The sequence below is a fragment of the Aspergillus japonicus genome, assembly GCF_003184785.1.
Source record: "Aspergillus japonicus CBS 114.51 unplaced genomic scaffold BO86scaffold_60, whole genome shotgun sequence".
NCBI lineage: Eukaryota > Fungi > Ascomycota > Eurotiomycetes > Eurotiales > Aspergillaceae > Aspergillus > Aspergillus japonicus.
The window spans coordinates 1-16566 of NW_020291697.1; the positions used below are offsets into that span (position 1 = coordinate 1).

Below are 16566 nucleotides of genomic sequence, written 5' to 3' on the forward strand. Positions count from 1 at the left end.
CTCCTCCTCCTCCTCCTCCTCCTCCTCCTCCTCCTCCGCGGGCGGGCGGTGACAGAGCGGTGATGGATCCCCCCAACCCACTGCAAGGACCCCCTTTTCCCCCATATGACAGGAAGGAAATAAACACATCATTGTCCGACCCCTAACTTAGCTTAGGCTTTACGTGGAGTCAAGATAAATCTGGGTAGTAGTAATTTACACTAAGAGACAGACAACAATCCAAGCAGATATCCCGTCTTTCCTCTAGGTGTTCGTGTTTGATGCTATTATTGTAATGGTCTCAATTCCATTGTATACAGTAATTGCATTGATTATTAGGTAACTTGCTTCAATGTGAGCAAAATCTATCAAGCACACTTCATAAAAGGGAGGGAAACAACTTCACCATTTGGTGAGAAGGGAAGGCAAAACAATGTTCCGTCAATCATGACCAGAATATGTAAAGTGTATGTATAGCAGAATGGAAAAATCCAAACAGTTGGGTCATGTTACAGACGTTTCTAATCTCCAACATTATCCGGACTTCGTAACAGCCTGGAGATCATTGAGAAACAAAGAAAAAAGGGGCATAAAAAACAAGCGATGTAGTGGCCAGAACATAAGTACGTGGGCGTGCGTGCATATCACAATCCCCGCATCCAGTCTACATACCATGAGAACATAAAAGGAAAGGACATCATTATCATATTCCGTGCACCTCGTCAAGGGTAAATTTTTAGGCAGGAATCTCTCCTCATGCAAAGCTCTGCTGTCCGGCCGCAGCCCCCTCGACAAGCACTTGACCGGCATCGTTGCCCTGGTCGATGTTGTGGAAGTCCAGGATTTCGGAGTACCTGTCTTGTTGTCAGCATGGTGGAATCTTCTGCATTGTACGAAACCCACATCATGATCTTCCACGTATCCACCGGCAGGTCGGCATCGTTGAATGACCAATCGAACTTCTCCTCGGCCTCAGGCTCGTCGGTCGGGTCGTGATACGGCGCAAGGTACTCGTGGGCCAAGGCCTCGCCAGCCCGAATGCGCTTCTTCGGGTCAAATACAAGCATTTTTTCCAACAGATCGACCGCTAATCAATGTCAGCAAGACTCTCGCCTCCAACCGCAAAGGAGGACATTATGTTCGTACCATCTGGATCGGCATTCTTGAACTTGGTGGCCAGAGGTTGTCGCTCACGCTTGGGTAGCGACTTGACGAATCGCAATGTCTAAGTATCACAATAAGAGTTAGTTTTCGGTGCTTGATGATTTGAACCGACTGTCACCCACATTCTCGCTGCAAATGGTCTGGATCACGTCGTCGGGTGGAGTTCCCAGCAGCTCCGTAATGATCGAGAATTGATTGACGTGATCCTTTCCGGGAAACAGGGGCTTTCCTTCCAACATCTCCGCAAAGATACACGCTGCGCTCCAAATATCCACCTCCACGTCGTACTTCTGCCAAGTGAGCATGATCTCGGGCGCACGGTAATACCGGGTTGAAACATAGCCGGTCATCTGCGGATCCTGGATACGGGCAAGACCGAAATCGCAGATTTTGAGGTCGCAGTTCTCGTTGATAAGGATGTTGCTGGGTTTGAGATCACGATGAACGACACCGGCCGAGTGGACGTATTTCAACCCCCGCTATAGACCGTTAGTGACCGTCACGAGAGAGCATCTCGGAGACGAGATGACATGATCGGCTCCGACTACATACCAGAATCTGGTAAAGGAAATATTGAATAAACTGTTTTTCAAGAGGCCGCGAAGTTAACAATCTGTGAAGATCGGTGCCAAGCAGCTCTGTGACGAAATAGCTGCGGTTGCCATGTTAGAGTTAAACTGGTCGCGGGGAGCGATGACGAATGCGTACATATCCTCAAGCGGGGAGATAAAGATGTCGCTCAGACTGATGATCTGCAAATTGTCAGCCTTCGGAGCACGGCGGGGCGACGAATCGCCGGACAGCGGCATAGACCAACATTTTCGTGTCGCAGGTGTTTCAACAGTTTTAGTTCGCGGTATGTTCTCTTGGATAGGACGGGTGTGCTGAATGGCTTCATGATTTTCTTGACCGCGACTGGTTGCCCGGTCAATTGATCCCGCGCCGAGCTGGTTGAATCCGAAAGGGGCGCATGTCAGTAAAATTCTCGGTTGGTTGACCTGCAGACAACAAACGTCGCGACCAAAAAGCAAGAGAAGGGAATGCTGTTAATAGCCATACCAGACAAGACCAAAAGCGCCCATGCCCACCGGCTGCAGGTCGGTGTACCTGTGAAATCCGAAGTTAGAAGTCATCCCGACACGCTTGGAGGGGTAATTTTGGGTCAGTTCATCCTACCGGCTGGTGATCTCAAAGGTGGTGCCAAAGATCTGGGCACGCACGAATTCCGCCATTTTGAAGCAAGGATGGATGGCACACCAGGTTCAGTTCAATGCAGTGAGGAAAATACGAGGGTTTATGTTTTTGAACGGGGGGATTCTCGGGGGGAGGGCGGTGGATAACGTAGCGAGGATGTGAAGAGGGAGAGAGAGAAATGGAGGAGTAAGAGTGGGAAGGAGGAAAAGATGTCTGGAGGAAGAAGAGGACCAGGACCTGCGGGCGCAGAGAGGAATATCTATCTAAGTTAAGATGTTGAGCGCACCAAAGTTAGAGAGAGAGGGGAAGAAAAGAGAAAGCGAGAACAAGAATGAGATGGTGAGTGAGTGAGTTGAGTGAGTAGCGAGGCAGCAAAAGCCGTAGGTGGCGCCCCAGCAGGGTGTGTGGGGAAAAGACCATTCTTCTTCTCCTAGTCCGTTGAGTTCGACTTTCCGGAACGCCCAAAACAAGACCGATGACGTCCGCGAACGAAGCAGGGTATGGCAGAAAAACTGCTGCCACCATAATCAACACACAGCACACACCGCAGCCTTAAGCCAGAAATTTGGGTTGGTGTGATTTCGTTTCCCCTAGTTTTCCTCCCTCCTTTTCTCCCACCACCTGGCTGGCTTGATCCCGGATTTTTCTTGTCTAGAACCCTTGTTTCGTCGGAATCTATTGGCCGGAAGTGGGCAACCCCCTCCAGATGATGCTGCTCTCCCACTACGCTTACTAACCGTCTAGCATAACTCACTGGCTGTTCAGTAGGATTACGGAGAGGGAGGGATACTTTTTCCCTCAGAGGAAGTCCGGCTTTCATGCGTGGTACCTGAAGAACCCAGTCGATGACTTCAGATCGTTAGTATGAGGCCTTTCGATGGTACATTCAGATTGCAACATTGATTTCTATACCACCCCCACAGCCGCATCTACGACAGTGACCATGACAACTACAACTACAACCACAACCACAACCACAATGATGGCTATCTCAAGATCCTGAATAGCACATCTATATCTGCAATTCGAATTTGTGGCGGCACCAGTCTGGGAACCAGAACCAGAACCTGAACCACATCAATATATCGGCCGATTATAGAAGAAATCCAGATGGCTAGCCTAGGTCGAAGCATGGACTTCCGGCTGGACTAGGCTGGCTGGCTCGCTTTTCACTACGTAATGTTTCGACCTTTGCTGGACGATGTCATCATACCTTGGTGGGTCTGCTAGGTGACGGTTCCAATCACTTCCATTTCCTTCGCGCGTCAAAACCCATCCCGCTCCATCTCTTTTCCCGCAGTCCCCTCTAGATCTATACTGTACCTTTTACCGCCTTCTCAAGTCTGTCTTTTGTTCTGTCTCCCCTATGGCAATCGATCTCAGATCCCCCTTCTACATGTATGAGTACTGTAGCTATACCCTTATCTATAACCTGTATCACATCTACTAGTCCTGTAGCCTTCTTGGACTGGGTCTCCCTTTCCCCAGATCTAAGAATGATCTAAATCGATCGACTATCTAGACTCTCTCAATTCTCGACTCCACCAGGTCGAGACGACATATTGCTGTTGTCGGCAAAGGCTGTCCACCCCTCGTTGGGTCAAAGCGCTTATGTACTGTCCGTTCCAGGGGGCGACTTTCGTTTGGAACACTCCTCCTGCTTTACCCGAGACTCGGTTGATTTTACATTTTCCTGGAGTAGGTCACCTTATATCCAGACTCCCCGTTGGTTATTTATTCGTGCCACGACTCGGGTTCAGGTTACATAGTAAAGCGTGCCTGATCCGCTTAGGTACGACATGCCTATCTAGGTACTGTCGAAATCAGGAGTACTCTAGATGGAGAATGATCGGGAATTATTAAGCTGAAGTGCGATTGAGGAAATATGGCGTTCAGCGTTTTGAGGTTCCAATCCAATAGATTGTGTTTTAAGGTGAAGCGTTACAGTTCGAAGACTCCCATCGAGGAAGCTGGAGATCAATATATACCAGTGAGTTCAGAGCAACCTCAACCTAGCAAATGGTACTTAAGTCTTCTTCGTATTTGAAAAGGGTAGGGTAGAAATACTTGTCTTGAATTTACGAGCGCCGCAGGTTCCCTAGTTCACCCACAGCCATGTGCCTTTGTTTCTCACGGACCATCAGCGATGAGAGTAGCGCATACTATTGAGGCGGGGGGAACAATGACAAGCCAAGAACCCATGTCAATAGACACCCTGTAATCTAACTCTGGAACTCCGACCCGATCGCACCTCGGGCTTGATTTTATATATATACTTTTGAGCAAGACACCTGGTTCAAGCCTCATACCATTCCATCCAAAATACTAGGCTTCCCCATATATAGATGTGCATAGTCAGAATCAAATAACCCGTAGATTCTTATTCAGGTTAATGAGGATTGGACGATGCAGCCTTCGGAGTCATTGATGGGGAAAGCTGGTATGCCTACCTCAGCTGCTGCTAAGTTAGTGTGACCTCGATTCAGCCTCTGACAATCATGTTTCCGACAGCTACAACACCATGACAGAGAGAGAGGGGTCCCAAGAACATTTAGTCCATGGGACCTTCTCCCGTGTGGCTCTGTGTTCCGTGTATGTCTAGTCCGGAATGAATACTCCGTCTAGAAGGAGCGACATTCCGTACGCGACTTTGCTCCTAGTACCGCCGTCAAAGCCTTCTACCACGGGTTTCAGGCAAGTTGTCCATGAGAATAACTTAGTGATTGCTTGAACATGGTGTTGTACTGTACCTACATACATTGAAAGGTAGCAAGCAGTAAGTTTAGTATAAAAGGCATTAGCGGAACCTGTCGGGGGAGTATTTTCCGTCCCAGACCCCAAGAAGGGCTTGGCTGGCTGTCTCGGCGTCACTCTCTCTCGGCCAGTTCAGTGAGGTGTTGGCCTGGAGATTACCTAGTACCTAGTATTTAGTGGTTAGTAGTAGTCTGAAATTGGAGAGAGGACAAATCAATGAATCCAGCTTGGCAGTCAAAAGACCCTTTGTTGTCGGCGCATCTGGTCATTTGGTCCCCGATCGAACTAGTAGGGTAAGCCCAGCACTCCGTCCAGTTGGCTAGTTAGGACGTAGTCTACACTGGCAGAGTGGGCGGTCCACGTTTTTTTTTTTACCAACGAATACCCACTCGTCGCCCCTACGATCGAACAAGTGTATGTAATCTTTCCCTTCCCTCGGTCTCTCGGTCTCCTCAAATCTCCACTTCCGCCTGTCTGGCGACCTTAAGTTAACTAGTTAACTAACGGACTTTTTGAACACTGGGTAAGGTCAAAAGAAGAGTGCTATGACGACTTGGGATATCCACTCCTCCAATTCCCATCCAACATCATCCATCCGTCTCACTACAATCATTCCTTACACTCAACTCAACTCAACTCACTCACTAAACTAATCGACTAACTACCAACTAACTTAACAAATTTACCCGCCTTTGCTCTGAAACACCCACGAGCTGTCATTTCCTCTCTTTTCACATCCCCCCTTCTTCTTCCCCAAACCCACGAACCATTAATCATGAACCATTAATAGATCAGTCAATCAATCTACACATCTTACCTACTTACCTTACTCCCTCCCTTTCCCCTCCAACACCACCACTACCCCCCGATCGACCATTTGCCGACCGAACACAGAAGATCCTCGTTGCTTGCTTACATTATCTCACTCGAGATCCGCGCGCCTCCATCCACTTTCCCACATCAACTCCCGATCGACCTTGACTACCCTTTTTTAGCGTCAGGTCGTCATTCTCGTTCGTTTTGCTGCTCCGCACTGGGAACTCTGACACGCCCCTCACCCCGGCTTTTCCTTCCAGCTCGGACACCGCGAAAGCTACAACGTATCTATCACGCAACCAACCGATTCTACTCTCCATCCAAGCTTCCGCCTCCTCCTCTTCAACCGACTCACCTCCCTAGTTTCCTTCGCCCTCGCCTTTCTCCTCTCCTCTCCTCTCCTCTCCTCTCAACCTACCATATCACGGGCCACACCATTTGCGGTTACCGAAGCTTGCGAGCGTCGCTAAGGCCCTCGTTGTTTCAAATTCGAACCTGTTCAGTGTGGCTTTGCCTGGGACCATTCCGCGCGCAAGTCTCGATCCCTAGTCGAGCTTTCTTTGCCGATCGCAAACCTACCACCCTTTCTTCTGTCGCTCCGAGACCTCTCCATTGTCTTTCGATCGCGCCAATTTCTCCAGACTTCCCTCGATTCGACCGGTCTCAGATTTTGATCGACCTACTGTTCGAGAAACACACTGCCCGGGGGTTTTAGGTGTCAGCGGTCTGATAGGTGGATGCCGCACGCTTCCGCAGGCAGCTAATGGGCTAGTTCTCCGCTGTCTGGGAGTTATACGAGAAAATGGGTTCGTGTATGAGCTCTGAGGCGACCGGAGATGTTGAACAGAAGCGGAGGAGCCAGGCTATCGATCGCAAATTGGAGGAAGACTCGAGACGACTACGGCGAGAATGCAAGATCCTACTACTCGGTCGGTTTCGTGCCCCTTGTTCGGAAATTGAAAATCTGCAGGCTTGAGCTAACAGGATGTGTCTTGTCTAGGCTCCGGAGAAAGCGGGAAGTCGACAATCGTGAAGCAAATGAAGATCATCCATCAGAATGGCTACACGGTCGAAGAGTTGTCATTATATCGTCTGACCGTATACAAGAACCTCCTTGATTGCGCCAAATCGCTCATTGCCGCTTATCATCAGTTCTCTCTCGAACCTTCGAGTCAGAAAGTTCGCGATTACATCCAGTACATCCTCGAATACAATATCAACCCCGATCCCAATGTGCCGCTCGACAGTAAGGTTGGGGATGCGATCACTTACCTCTGGAATGACCCCTGTACGTCGACGGTCTTAGAACACCAGAACGAATTCTACCTGATGGATTCCGCGCCCTAGTAAGACTGCCCGCCCTCCATCCCACCGCCCGGCCCGCACACTGACTATGAGAAACTAGTTTTTTCGAGGAAGCCAAACGAATATCAGCCCCAGATTACATTCCCAGTGTGAACGATGTGCTTCGCGCGCGAACAAAAACTACTGGTATCTACGAGACTCGCTTTACGATGGGCCAACTTAGCATACAGTATGTGACTCTGTTATTGATGGCTAATTTGACCCTGCGTCTTCTATGATGCTTACCTGGTATCTAGCATGTTCGACGTGGGCGGCCAGCGCAGTGAGCGCAAGAAGTGGATTCACTGTTTCGAAAATGTAACGTCCATCATTTTCTGTGTGGCGCTCAGCGAATATGACCAAGTCCTTTTAGAGGAAAGCAATCAGGTATGTTTCGTACTGTTCTCCGCAAGCTGATACCGCATCTGACTGGCTGGAAGAATCGGATGATGGAGAGCTTGGTACTTTTTGACTCCGTTGTCAACTCTCGGTGGTTCATGCGGACGAGTATCATCCTTTTTTTAAATAAGGTCGACCTTTTCCGACAAAAGCTCCCTCGGTCGCCGTTAAACAATTACTTCCCTGATTACTCGGGCGGCAATGACGTAAATCGAGCGGCCAAGTATCTTCTGTGGAGATTCAATCAAGTCAATCGGGCGCATTTGAATCTCTACCCTCAGTAAGTCCGCCTTGTCGCCCGGACTGCAGCCCCATGATCTCTGACTATTCTCGCACAGTCTTACTCAAGCTACCGATACAACCAACATCCGATTAGTCTTCGCTGCCGTGAAAGAGACGATATTACAAAACGCCCTTAAAGATTCCGGCATCCTTTAGAGTGGGGAGCTACTCGGCTATTAGAAGTATTACTGGCTATGCTGCCAGTGAGAAATCTGGCGTTTGTCAACTGGTTGATTAGATCTTCCCACTGTGATCCTCCAACCTTTTCCTATGTCCCACCTGAGGGAACTCATTTACTGCCATGGCCTCTGTGCCGAGTTGTCCAGGGCCTTTCCTCTGGCCGTCCCTCTCTTGCCTTCCTTTTTCTCCTTTTCCTTGAGCCATCTGTTCTGTTTCCTGTCTCATGATTCTCATTATTACCCACATGCGTTGCTTTCTATGGGTTGGCGTCGGCGTTGCGGTGCTTGACTAGTGTCACAGTTTGAAGTGCCTGGCGTTGGAATGGTTTTGGGTCTGTTGGTTTGCCTGGCAAGGTGTTTGCTGTTTCTTTTGTTTAGGGTCGGGATGGCTTGCTCAATTTGGGAGACTTGGTCTGGATTGGCCATGATTGGATGCCCTTTAACCTTTCGGCGAGCTTGGGAGTTGATGCGATTTTTCATCCCAAGCGGAAAAGTTAATGGCTTCAACTTTACTTTGCATATAGCTTGTATGAGGGAGCGCTTGATATTCAGTTTCTCATGCGCTTGAAGCTGTTTCTCTTCTTTCTTGTCCTTCCTCCTTCTCCCTCCCCCCTTCTTTTGAACTTCCTTTCTCAGCTCGATTTCCTATTCCCTATTCCCTATTGATGTCATGCATTTGGACGGCGATCTCTCACTCTCATATCTATCATAATCTGTCATTCTAATTCTCCATTCTTGCTATCCTTGTTTGTGACAAGTGTCCATTTCCTTCTTGTTGCGCGGTTCGCCCGTGGCCGCGATTCTTGATCCATCTCACACAATCATTGGTAGCGATTATATACATGTAATCTAAATCACGTGGATTTTCTTTGTCTTCTGTTGGAAGTGGAAGTGCAGCTGCCCAGCCAGCGGGTTTCGCAACCGTAGGAGTAGTCAAGCGGGGGAAGGGGGAAGGTCTTGAGGAAGGGAGGACATTGCAGAAGGTCAACAATGGTCGAGGTCTGATCTTGATTATTGGACAGAGACGGATTTTCCTCTGTGAGAAGGTAGAGTTGGAGGTGCGGGGTTGAGCTGGGGGATGGAGTGGGAGGGGAAAGATGTTTGCGGTTGGACCAAAAGTTAAGCTGAGACCACCACTGATCATCACTGCTCATCACTGCTCATCACTGCTCATCGCCAACTACTCAGTACTTAAGGTACTCCCAATGAAGGCATTTATCTTATGCCTCAATCTCTCTGTTGTTCCCACTTATGTTGTCGGATGAACAGGAACAATTGGAATGGAATTATCTATTCATTCACAATTGTCTGATCCCCGCTGGATGCAGTGGAGGTGCGTCATAGCGGCTGTCCGGGGAATTGGCGGCTGCAGCTGCAGCTGCTCAGCACCGCAAAGCACAGACACCGACTGACCCGTGACGGCATCACTGCCATCACTGCCATCAATCTGAACCGCTATCTCTCTATCTTATCGGTCAGCCCTGCAACTTCCTCGTCCCATATTCAATGTCTCACCCCCCCCCAAAACTCGACCGCTTCATCGTCATCATCACCAACATCAGTCGATGATGGTGTCATTGACCAATAGGCTGATCCTACCCTCTCTTGCTAGGATCCCAGAATCTCTACCTACTTAATACACGAGTCTAAGAGTCGTTCCTCGCGATTCCGAGCCCTCCGTCGTGCAATTAGTTCCCACGCCATCTGGCACTATGCAAGCCCCGGTTCTACCAGGGTCTAGACATACGGTCAACGTGCATGGTGCAACGGCCCAGTCAACGTGCCAACCGTATGATCAGATCCCTGGTTCCCCTCAGTATAGTCCTGTCAGCGACTCAATCAACCCCTCCGATCCTCTCGTCACCTCCTCCCCCTGCCTTGCTTTGATCCTGGAACCTCAATTCAATTGAGGACCTCCCTGTCACGCGGTGCGGTGCGTAGGACTCCGCTTCCTCGAGCTCTCGCATCTCGCATCCTTCTTAAGTCGGGGTTTGTCTACCCGCTCTCTGCCTTCCTTCCCTTCGTTCGTCCCTTCCATCCCCTCCCTCGTACTCCGCTTCCTTCCTCCAATCTCCAGTGAAGGGCTCTCTTCCTTTTCCTTTCTTTGGATTGATCATCTTGGATACCACAGAGTCTGATTCATTAGGTGCACGGCTCTCAACTGTCATCGGCTTCCCAGTCCCAATTCTTCTCAGCGACCTTTCAAATACCGAACCTTTCACGCTTCGACCCTCATAATGGCTGAAAGTCGCCGCGAAAGGAGACCCTCTGTTGGAGCTCCCGTCTCCGAGCTTCAGGGCCCTGTTGGTCCCAGCTTCAGCCGCCCCAAGCACAGACGTACTTTCACCGGCTTTGGTCCAGCCGAAATCAAGAGTGTCGAGGCTAGCATCCCTGAGCACCTGAGAGAGGCGTGAGTACCCGGGTTCACCCCTCTTCTTCGGTTACACCAAAGATCCTGGCGGCCGCTTCCCAGAGGGCTCAGGCGCATTTGTAACCGGCCATTGGAAGACACTGAGCTGACCCGTGCGATCTCTTAGGTGGAAGAAACACGTAAGCTCACAGCATATGTACTACACTTGTCAGAGATCCATGGCTAACATTACCCGCTGACTAGTCTATCAATGGCTTTACCAACAAGGAAGACTTTGAGGTAGGCTATAGGCAAAGGATTGGTGATGCCTTCGCGTGCTGATAGCTATGTTAGAGTGAGCTGGTTCGCCACATTGAAACAACATTGGCTCGCTCGCTCTACAACTGCGATGAATTGTTGGTCCCTCCGTCCCAATCCCTCGCGCACCGATAGAGAATCTCATAGTCGTCCAGGGCCGCATACTCCGGAACTGCCTTGGCTTTCAGGGACCGCTTGATTATCGAATGGAACAAGACCCAGCAGCGACAGGCTTCTGCAGATCAGAAGCGAGTGTACTGTACGTGAACCAAGTGATTCTCCTCGGTAGGCAGACCGCTTACTCATATCTCATCCACAGATCTATCTCTCGAATTCTTGATGGGAAGAGCCTTGGATAATGCCATGCTGAACGTCGGCCTGAAGGATGCGGCCCGAGGTAGGCGTTCAATCCGCGGTCGCGACTGCACGAGCCCTTGCTAATGTCATACGCGATGTGTCGCAGAGGGCTTGAAGGACCTTGGGTTCCGTATCGAAGATGTCATCAGCCAGGAGCATGATGCTGCCCTGGGTAATGGAGGACTTGGACGCTTGGCTGCTTGTTTCCTTGACAGTATGGCCACACTCAACTACCCTGCATGGGGCTACGGCCTTCGCTACCGATATGGTATCTTCAAACAGGAGATTGTCGATGGCTATCAGATGGAGGTCCCTGATTACTGGCTCGATTTCAACCCGTGGGAGTTCCCTCGGCATGAGATCACTGTCGACGTCCAATTCTACGGCTGGGTGCGGAAGTACCAGGATGAGAACGGGAAGACCGTGAGCTCGTGGCAGGACGGCGAAGTCGTCCAGGCCGTGGCATACGATGTCCCCGTCCCCGGATATGGCACTCGCACGACAAACAATCTACGACTATGGTCGGCCAAGGCTTCTAGCGGAGAGTTCAACTTCCAGAAATTCAATGCAGGCGACTATGAGAGTGCAGTCGCGGAGCAGCAACGTGCAGAAACCATTTCAGCAGTGCTATACCCTAACGACAGCCTGGACCGCGGTAAGGAGCTCAGACTGAAGCAGCAGTACTTCTGGTGTGCTGCCTCCTTATTTGACATTATTCGACGATTCAAGAAGACAAAGAGATCCTGGAGCGAGTTCCCCGACCAAGTTGCCATCCAGCTCAACGACACACATCCGACGCTGGCCGTTGTCGAGCTGCAGCGCATTTTGATTGATCAGGAGGGCTTGGAATGGGACGAGGCCTGGGGAATCGTCACAAAAACGTTCGGTTACACAAACCACACCGTCCTGCCGGAGGCTCTAGAGAAGTGGTCTGTCCCCCTGATGCAAAGCCTTTTGCCACGACACTTGCAGATTATCTTCGACATCAACCTGTATTTCTTGCAGTACGTGGAGAAGAATTTCCCCGAGGATAGAGACATGTTGTCTCGGGTCTCGATTATCGAAGAGTCCCACCCTAAGATGGTGAGGATGGCATATATCGCTATCATCGGATCCCACAAAGTGAACGGAGTCGCAGAGCTGCATTCAGACCTTCTGCGAACCACTCTATTCAAGGATTTTGTGACCATCTATGGCCCTGACAAGTTCACTAATGTTACTAATGGCGTCACCCCGCGTCGTTGGCTGCACCAGGCAAATCCTCGCCTCTCTGATTTGATAGCTTCTAGACTGGGAGGCTACGATTTCTTGACCGACTTGACCCTTTTGGACCAATTGGAGGCATTTGCCGATGACAAGGCTTTCCAGAAAGAGTGGGAAGAGATCAAGACTGCCAACAAGCTCCGTCTGGCAAAACACATCAAGGAGACAACCGGGTACAGCGTGAACCCGACCGCGTTGTTCGACATTCAGGTCAAGCGTATCCACGAGTACAAACGCCAGCAGCTCAATATCTTCGGAGTCATTCACCGATACTTGAAGATCAAGTCCATGTCCGCCGAGGAAAAGAAGAAGGTGTTGCCACGCGTATCGATCTTTGGTGGCAAGGCTGCTCCGGGCTACTGGATGGCGAAGACCGTTATCCACCTGATCAATAAGGTCGCCTCGGTTGTCAACGAAGATCCCGACGTTGGCGATCTTTTGAAAGTCATTTTCGTGGCAGACTACAATGTCAGCAAGGCCGAGATCATCTGTCCTGCTTCGGACATCAGCGAGCACATCTCGACGGCGGGTACGGAAGGAAGTGGAACTAGTAACATGAAGTTCGTCATGAACGGCGGCTTAATTATTGGTACCTGTGACGGAGCGAATGTACGGAAACCATCCTTGTTTTCTTTTATGGTGGCCATGACAATGACAAATGCTAACATTGGCTGCAGATCGAGATCACGCGGGAAATCGGCGAGCAGAACATCTTCCTGTTCGGCAACCTCGCCGAGGATGTCGAGGAGCTCCGGCACCGGCACCTCTACGGCAACTTCCAGCTGGACCCCCACCTGGCCAAGGTCTTCGAGGCGATCCGCGGTGGGATGTTCGGGGATGTGAACAGCTTCTCGGCGCTGTTGGCCTCGATCGTCGAGCACGGCGACTACTACCTGGTTTCGGATGACTTCAACTCGTACATCACCACGCAGGACCTGGTGGACGAGTCCTTCCGCAACCGCGAGGAATGGCTGTCCAAGTCCATCATCAGCGTGGCGCGCATGGGCTTCTTCTCGACTGACCGTGTCATTAGCGAGTATGCCGAGAGTATCTGGAATATTGAGCCGCTCGTTGTCAAGGATTAAGGCATGATTCGGTTTGCGTGAGTGAAATAGGGCGGGGAAGGAGGAGGTTGTGGTGGTGGGGAGAAGGGAGCGAGGGAAAGACAGCTTCTTCTGTATGGGCTTATGTTTTTGCTCCTGGCATAGTTGTCAATACCGCTGCGCTTGATTTCAACTGATGAGCTTTTACTTCCATCGAGTCTATTCCTTGTGTAGATCTTTGTTCAAGATACGCATCTTTGGCATCAATTCCTACAAGATCGATCGATGCTATGAACAAGATTTAAGTACGTCAGGGAGATCGGTGTAAACAGGCTACAGAGATAAGGTGAGGCCAGGGGAAAGAAAAGTGACCCGAGGAATCTCTATAGCGACACTTCGTATACATAAACGTCCCTCAGTCCCTCAGTCCCTTAGGCGGTTAGCTCGGCCATGCGTTTCTGCAGTTCCGGCACTGCTCGGAGATGAAGATCTAGGTCTTCTTTCTCGCTGTTCGACACAGGATGATTAGCTTCGACCTTGACGAGAAAGCGAGAGGCAAGAGGGGCATGGGAAAAGGGGCAACGTACTCCTCCAACTTCAACCGCCGCTCCCAATCCAGCTTGGTGAAGATGTAGCCGCCCTGGCCGTCGAACTGCAGGATGCGGCGGTGGTACTTCCAGAGGCTGCGGCGGTGGGAGACGGTCATGAGGGTGATGCCGAGGCGCTTGGCGGTCTCGTACATGATGCGCTCGACCTCGAGGGTGACGGAGGAGGTGCACTCGTCGAGGATGGCGTACTGGGGCCGGTGGTAGAAGAGGCGGGCCATGGCGATGCGCTGCTGGAGCCCCCCGGAGAGGACGTCGCGCCACTCCTCCTCGGCGTCCCAGCCGCCGGGCCGGTCGACGACGCCCGCGATCTCGACGACGGCCAGGATGGCGTGCAGGTCCTCGTCGGTGACGCCCTTGGCGCGCATGTCGCGCAGGCCGTCCGGGTAGATCACCTGCTGGCGCAGCGTGCCCCGCGACAGGTACGGCCGCTGCGGGATGTAGAAGATCTGGTCCGGCGGCGGCTTCCGGACCGTGCCGCCGTACACGGGCCACAGGCCGCCCAGGATGCGGAACAGCGACGACTTGCCGCACCCGTTGGGCCCGACGATCAGCAGGTGGTCCCCCGGTCGCACGGCGAAGGAGAGCGCCCGCACCAGGATGTCCCCGTTCGGCGAGACGATGGGCACGTCTCGGAATTCGATCGCGTCGGCGGTTTCGGTCACGGTGCCGCGGGAGGCTAGGGTCGCGGCGTGCGCGGACGTTGAGTCCGTCGCGGACGAGACCAGTTTCTTCTCGAAGTGGCCCGATTGCAGGTCGTCCATCACCTCGAGGAGGGTCGAGACCCGGGCGGTGTGGCCGGCGAGCTCGGAAATTTCCTTGTAGGAGAACATGAGGCGGCCGAAGGCGTCGGAGGAGGAGAGGAGCATGCGGCGGTTGGTGACGAAGCCTGTTTGGTTTTGCATTGTTAGATGGTTCCATGCGATAAAGGTATGAGGGGGGAGAGCCTACTTTCGGTCCGATCACCCATCGTCTGGGTGACTTGGCCGGGGATCTTGAAGAAAACGGGAAGGCCGCAAAGGATCAGGCCCAGAGCGCCCCAGAAGTACTTGATCACAAAGTCTTCCATGAAGCCGTGGTAGAGCCGTCTCCGCAGGATGCGATTCACGTGCTTGATAAGGGTGAAATAGCCCTTGTCGAGAGTGTCCTTCTCGGCTTCGTGGCCGTGGTAGAGCGCGATCTCCTCGCTGTAGTCGATCAGGCGGGAGTGCAGGAACCGGAACTCCCCTTCCAGACGAGCTTCGTCGGCCACATATTTCCCGAAGGGCGGCGTCAGGGCCCGCATGACGTTGGCCGAGACCTGCACCAACAGGCCCATGAGGAAGAGTCCCTCGCCGCCGACGCTCTTGGAGAGCGAGTAGTTGTAGATGGCCATGTCGAGGACGGGCTTGGCCAGGTTGGAGTACAGCTCCGCCAGACTATCGGAAAAGCGGGACACGTCGACCGTGATGAGCTGGTCCGGGTTCTTGACCCGATCGTCTAGGGCGGAGATGGCGTAGAAGGTCATATTCGAGAGGTACTTCTCGTGGATGTAGTCCGTGAGACGCTTGCGATAACTCAGGGCTAATTTGCATTGGTGGTAAGACAGCTGGCGATAAGATCAGTGAGCGGCCCTTTTTCTTTTGTTTGAGCATCATCATGACTGCACTCACCATCGAGTTCGTGAACGTGGCCGGCACCGCGACCATCATCCACCACACCAACCCCAGCAAGAAGTCTTTCCCTTTGCCCCTCACGAGGTTGCTCACCAACCGCCCGTCCAACTCGGCGACATACAGACTCAGCAATGTTCTCAGCACCAGAAATACACTGTGGCCGAACAACAGCCGCAGCTCTTTACTCCTCCACCCCGGGATCACGATCTTGAGCAGCCGCAGCAGATTCCGAAAGAACTCGCGATTTACCTCGACTTTCTTGCGGGGGATATCGCCGCTGCCGTTGGCGTTGGCGCCGTCGCCGAGACTGCTGGTCCCGGGCCGCTTGCTCCGCATCTCCGCCTGTTGCTGGGAGGCGGCTTTCTGCTCGGAGATGGCATTGTGGATGCGTTTGGCGAGGGCAGCAAAGAGGGCTAGATAGACGGCTCGAGAGATCTGTTTGCGGTGGCGGAGGTAGAGGGAGGTGAACTTGGAGAGGAGTGGGCGTAAGGGGAGGGACCAGCGCTCGGGCGGCAGGGAGAGGAGCTTGGACTGGACGGCCATGGCGGCGGCGGCTGGGGGAGTAGGTAGATAGATCAGTTATCTACCGTAGCTGACCAGGGTTGACGACGATAAGGGAAGCATGACACCGGATGGAGAGAGCAATGAGGGAAATGACAATATGGTCAGAAAGTTGGGGTGACGTTCTAGCGGGGAAGGGGGAGGGAAGTAGAAGAACAGGGACAGGGACAGGAGGATGAATGATGAATGACATGTGAAAGACCCGAGTCAGGCGGGAGCGGGTCTTGCCCCGGATTTCCCTGGGCCGAGGATGGGTACGGATGGGGTTCGGTCCGACTCTACTTCCGAGATCTATAATCTCAG

The 16566-nt window shown here is 52.0% G+C and overlaps 7 protein-coding genes across 7 annotated transcripts; 5 read left to right on the forward strand and 2 right to left on the reverse strand.

Moving 5' to 3' along the window:
* Positions 1 to 284: 284 nt before the first annotated feature.
* On the reverse strand, positions 285 to 2834 carry sakA (mitogen-activated protein kinase HOG1). Its single transcript, XM_025672694.1, has 9 exons — positions 2320 to 2834; positions 2203 to 2250; positions 1961 to 2090; positions 1852 to 1895; positions 1696 to 1795; positions 1266 to 1622; positions 1126 to 1204; positions 883 to 1066; positions 285 to 833 (listed from the first exon to the last, which is right to left on the reverse strand). Exons 1-9 carry the CDS (start codon positions 2373 to 2375, stop codon positions 734 to 736), a joined length of 1098 nt encoding a protein of 365 aa, XP_025524118.1. The 5' UTR covers positions 2376 to 2834; the 3' UTR covers positions 285 to 733.
* A 1056-nt stretch (positions 2835 to 3890) lies between these two features.
* On the forward strand, positions 3891 to 4338 carry BO86DRAFT_191730 (uncharacterized protein). The gene has a single exon (XM_025666682.1). The coding sequence runs from the start codon at positions 3949 to 3951 to the stop codon at positions 4198 to 4200; it is 252 nt and encodes an 83-aa protein (XP_025524119.1). The 5' UTR covers positions 3891 to 3948; the 3' UTR covers positions 4201 to 4338.
* Positions 4339 to 6468: 2130 nt separating this feature from the next.
* Positions 6469 to 8261, forward strand: gpaB (guanine nucleotide-binding protein subunit alpha gpaB). Its single transcript, XM_025666684.1, has 6 exons — positions 6469 to 6836; positions 6908 to 7253; positions 7313 to 7441; positions 7509 to 7638; positions 7692 to 7930; positions 7989 to 8261. The coding sequence occupies exons 1-6, from the start codon at positions 6710 to 6712 to the stop codon at positions 8086 to 8088; spliced, it is 1071 nt and encodes a 356-aa protein (XP_025524120.1). The 5' UTR covers positions 6469 to 6709; the 3' UTR covers positions 8089 to 8261.
* A 1355-nt stretch (positions 8262 to 9616) lies between these two features.
* BO86DRAFT_391907 (uncharacterized protein) lies at positions 9617 to 10366 on the forward strand. The gene is made up of 2 exons (XM_025672695.1): positions 9617 to 10100; positions 10258 to 10366. Exon 1 carries the CDS (start codon positions 9824 to 9826, stop codon positions 10019 to 10021), a length of 198 nt encoding a protein of 65 aa, XP_025524121.1. The 5' UTR covers positions 9617 to 9823; the 3' UTR covers positions 10022 to 10100; positions 10258 to 10366.
* BO86DRAFT_191840 (uncharacterized protein) lies at positions 10257 to 11245 on the forward strand. Its single transcript, XM_025666683.1, has 6 exons — positions 10257 to 10521; positions 10656 to 10661; positions 10726 to 10761; positions 10816 to 10877; positions 10927 to 11038; positions 11099 to 11245. Exons 1-6 carry the CDS (start codon positions 10349 to 10351, stop codon positions 11136 to 11138), a joined length of 429 nt encoding a protein of 142 aa, XP_025524122.1. The 5' UTR covers positions 10257 to 10348; the 3' UTR covers positions 11139 to 11245.
* BO86DRAFT_391908 (glycogen/starch/alpha-glucan phosphorylase) lies at positions 10961 to 13711 on the forward strand. The gene is made up of 4 exons (XM_025672696.1): positions 10961 to 11038; positions 11099 to 11176; positions 11243 to 13008; positions 13077 to 13711. The coding sequence occupies exons 3-4, from the start codon at positions 11353 to 11355 to the stop codon at positions 13482 to 13484; spliced, it is 2064 nt and encodes a 687-aa protein (XP_025524123.1). The 5' UTR covers positions 10961 to 11038; positions 11099 to 11176; positions 11243 to 11352; the 3' UTR covers positions 13485 to 13711.
* Positions 13712 to 13811: 100 nt separating this feature from the next.
* On the reverse strand, positions 13812 to 16467 carry BO86DRAFT_368962 (ATP-binding cassette long-chain fatty acid transporter PXA2). Its single transcript, XM_025670226.1, has 4 exons — positions 15700 to 16467; positions 14999 to 15635; positions 14030 to 14936; positions 13812 to 13949 (listed from the first exon to the last, which is right to left on the reverse strand). Exons 1-4 carry the CDS (start codon positions 16243 to 16245, stop codon positions 13874 to 13876), a joined length of 2166 nt encoding a protein of 721 aa, XP_025524124.1. The 5' UTR covers positions 16246 to 16467; the 3' UTR covers positions 13812 to 13873.
* Between the last annotated feature and the right edge of the window lie 99 nt (positions 16468 to 16566).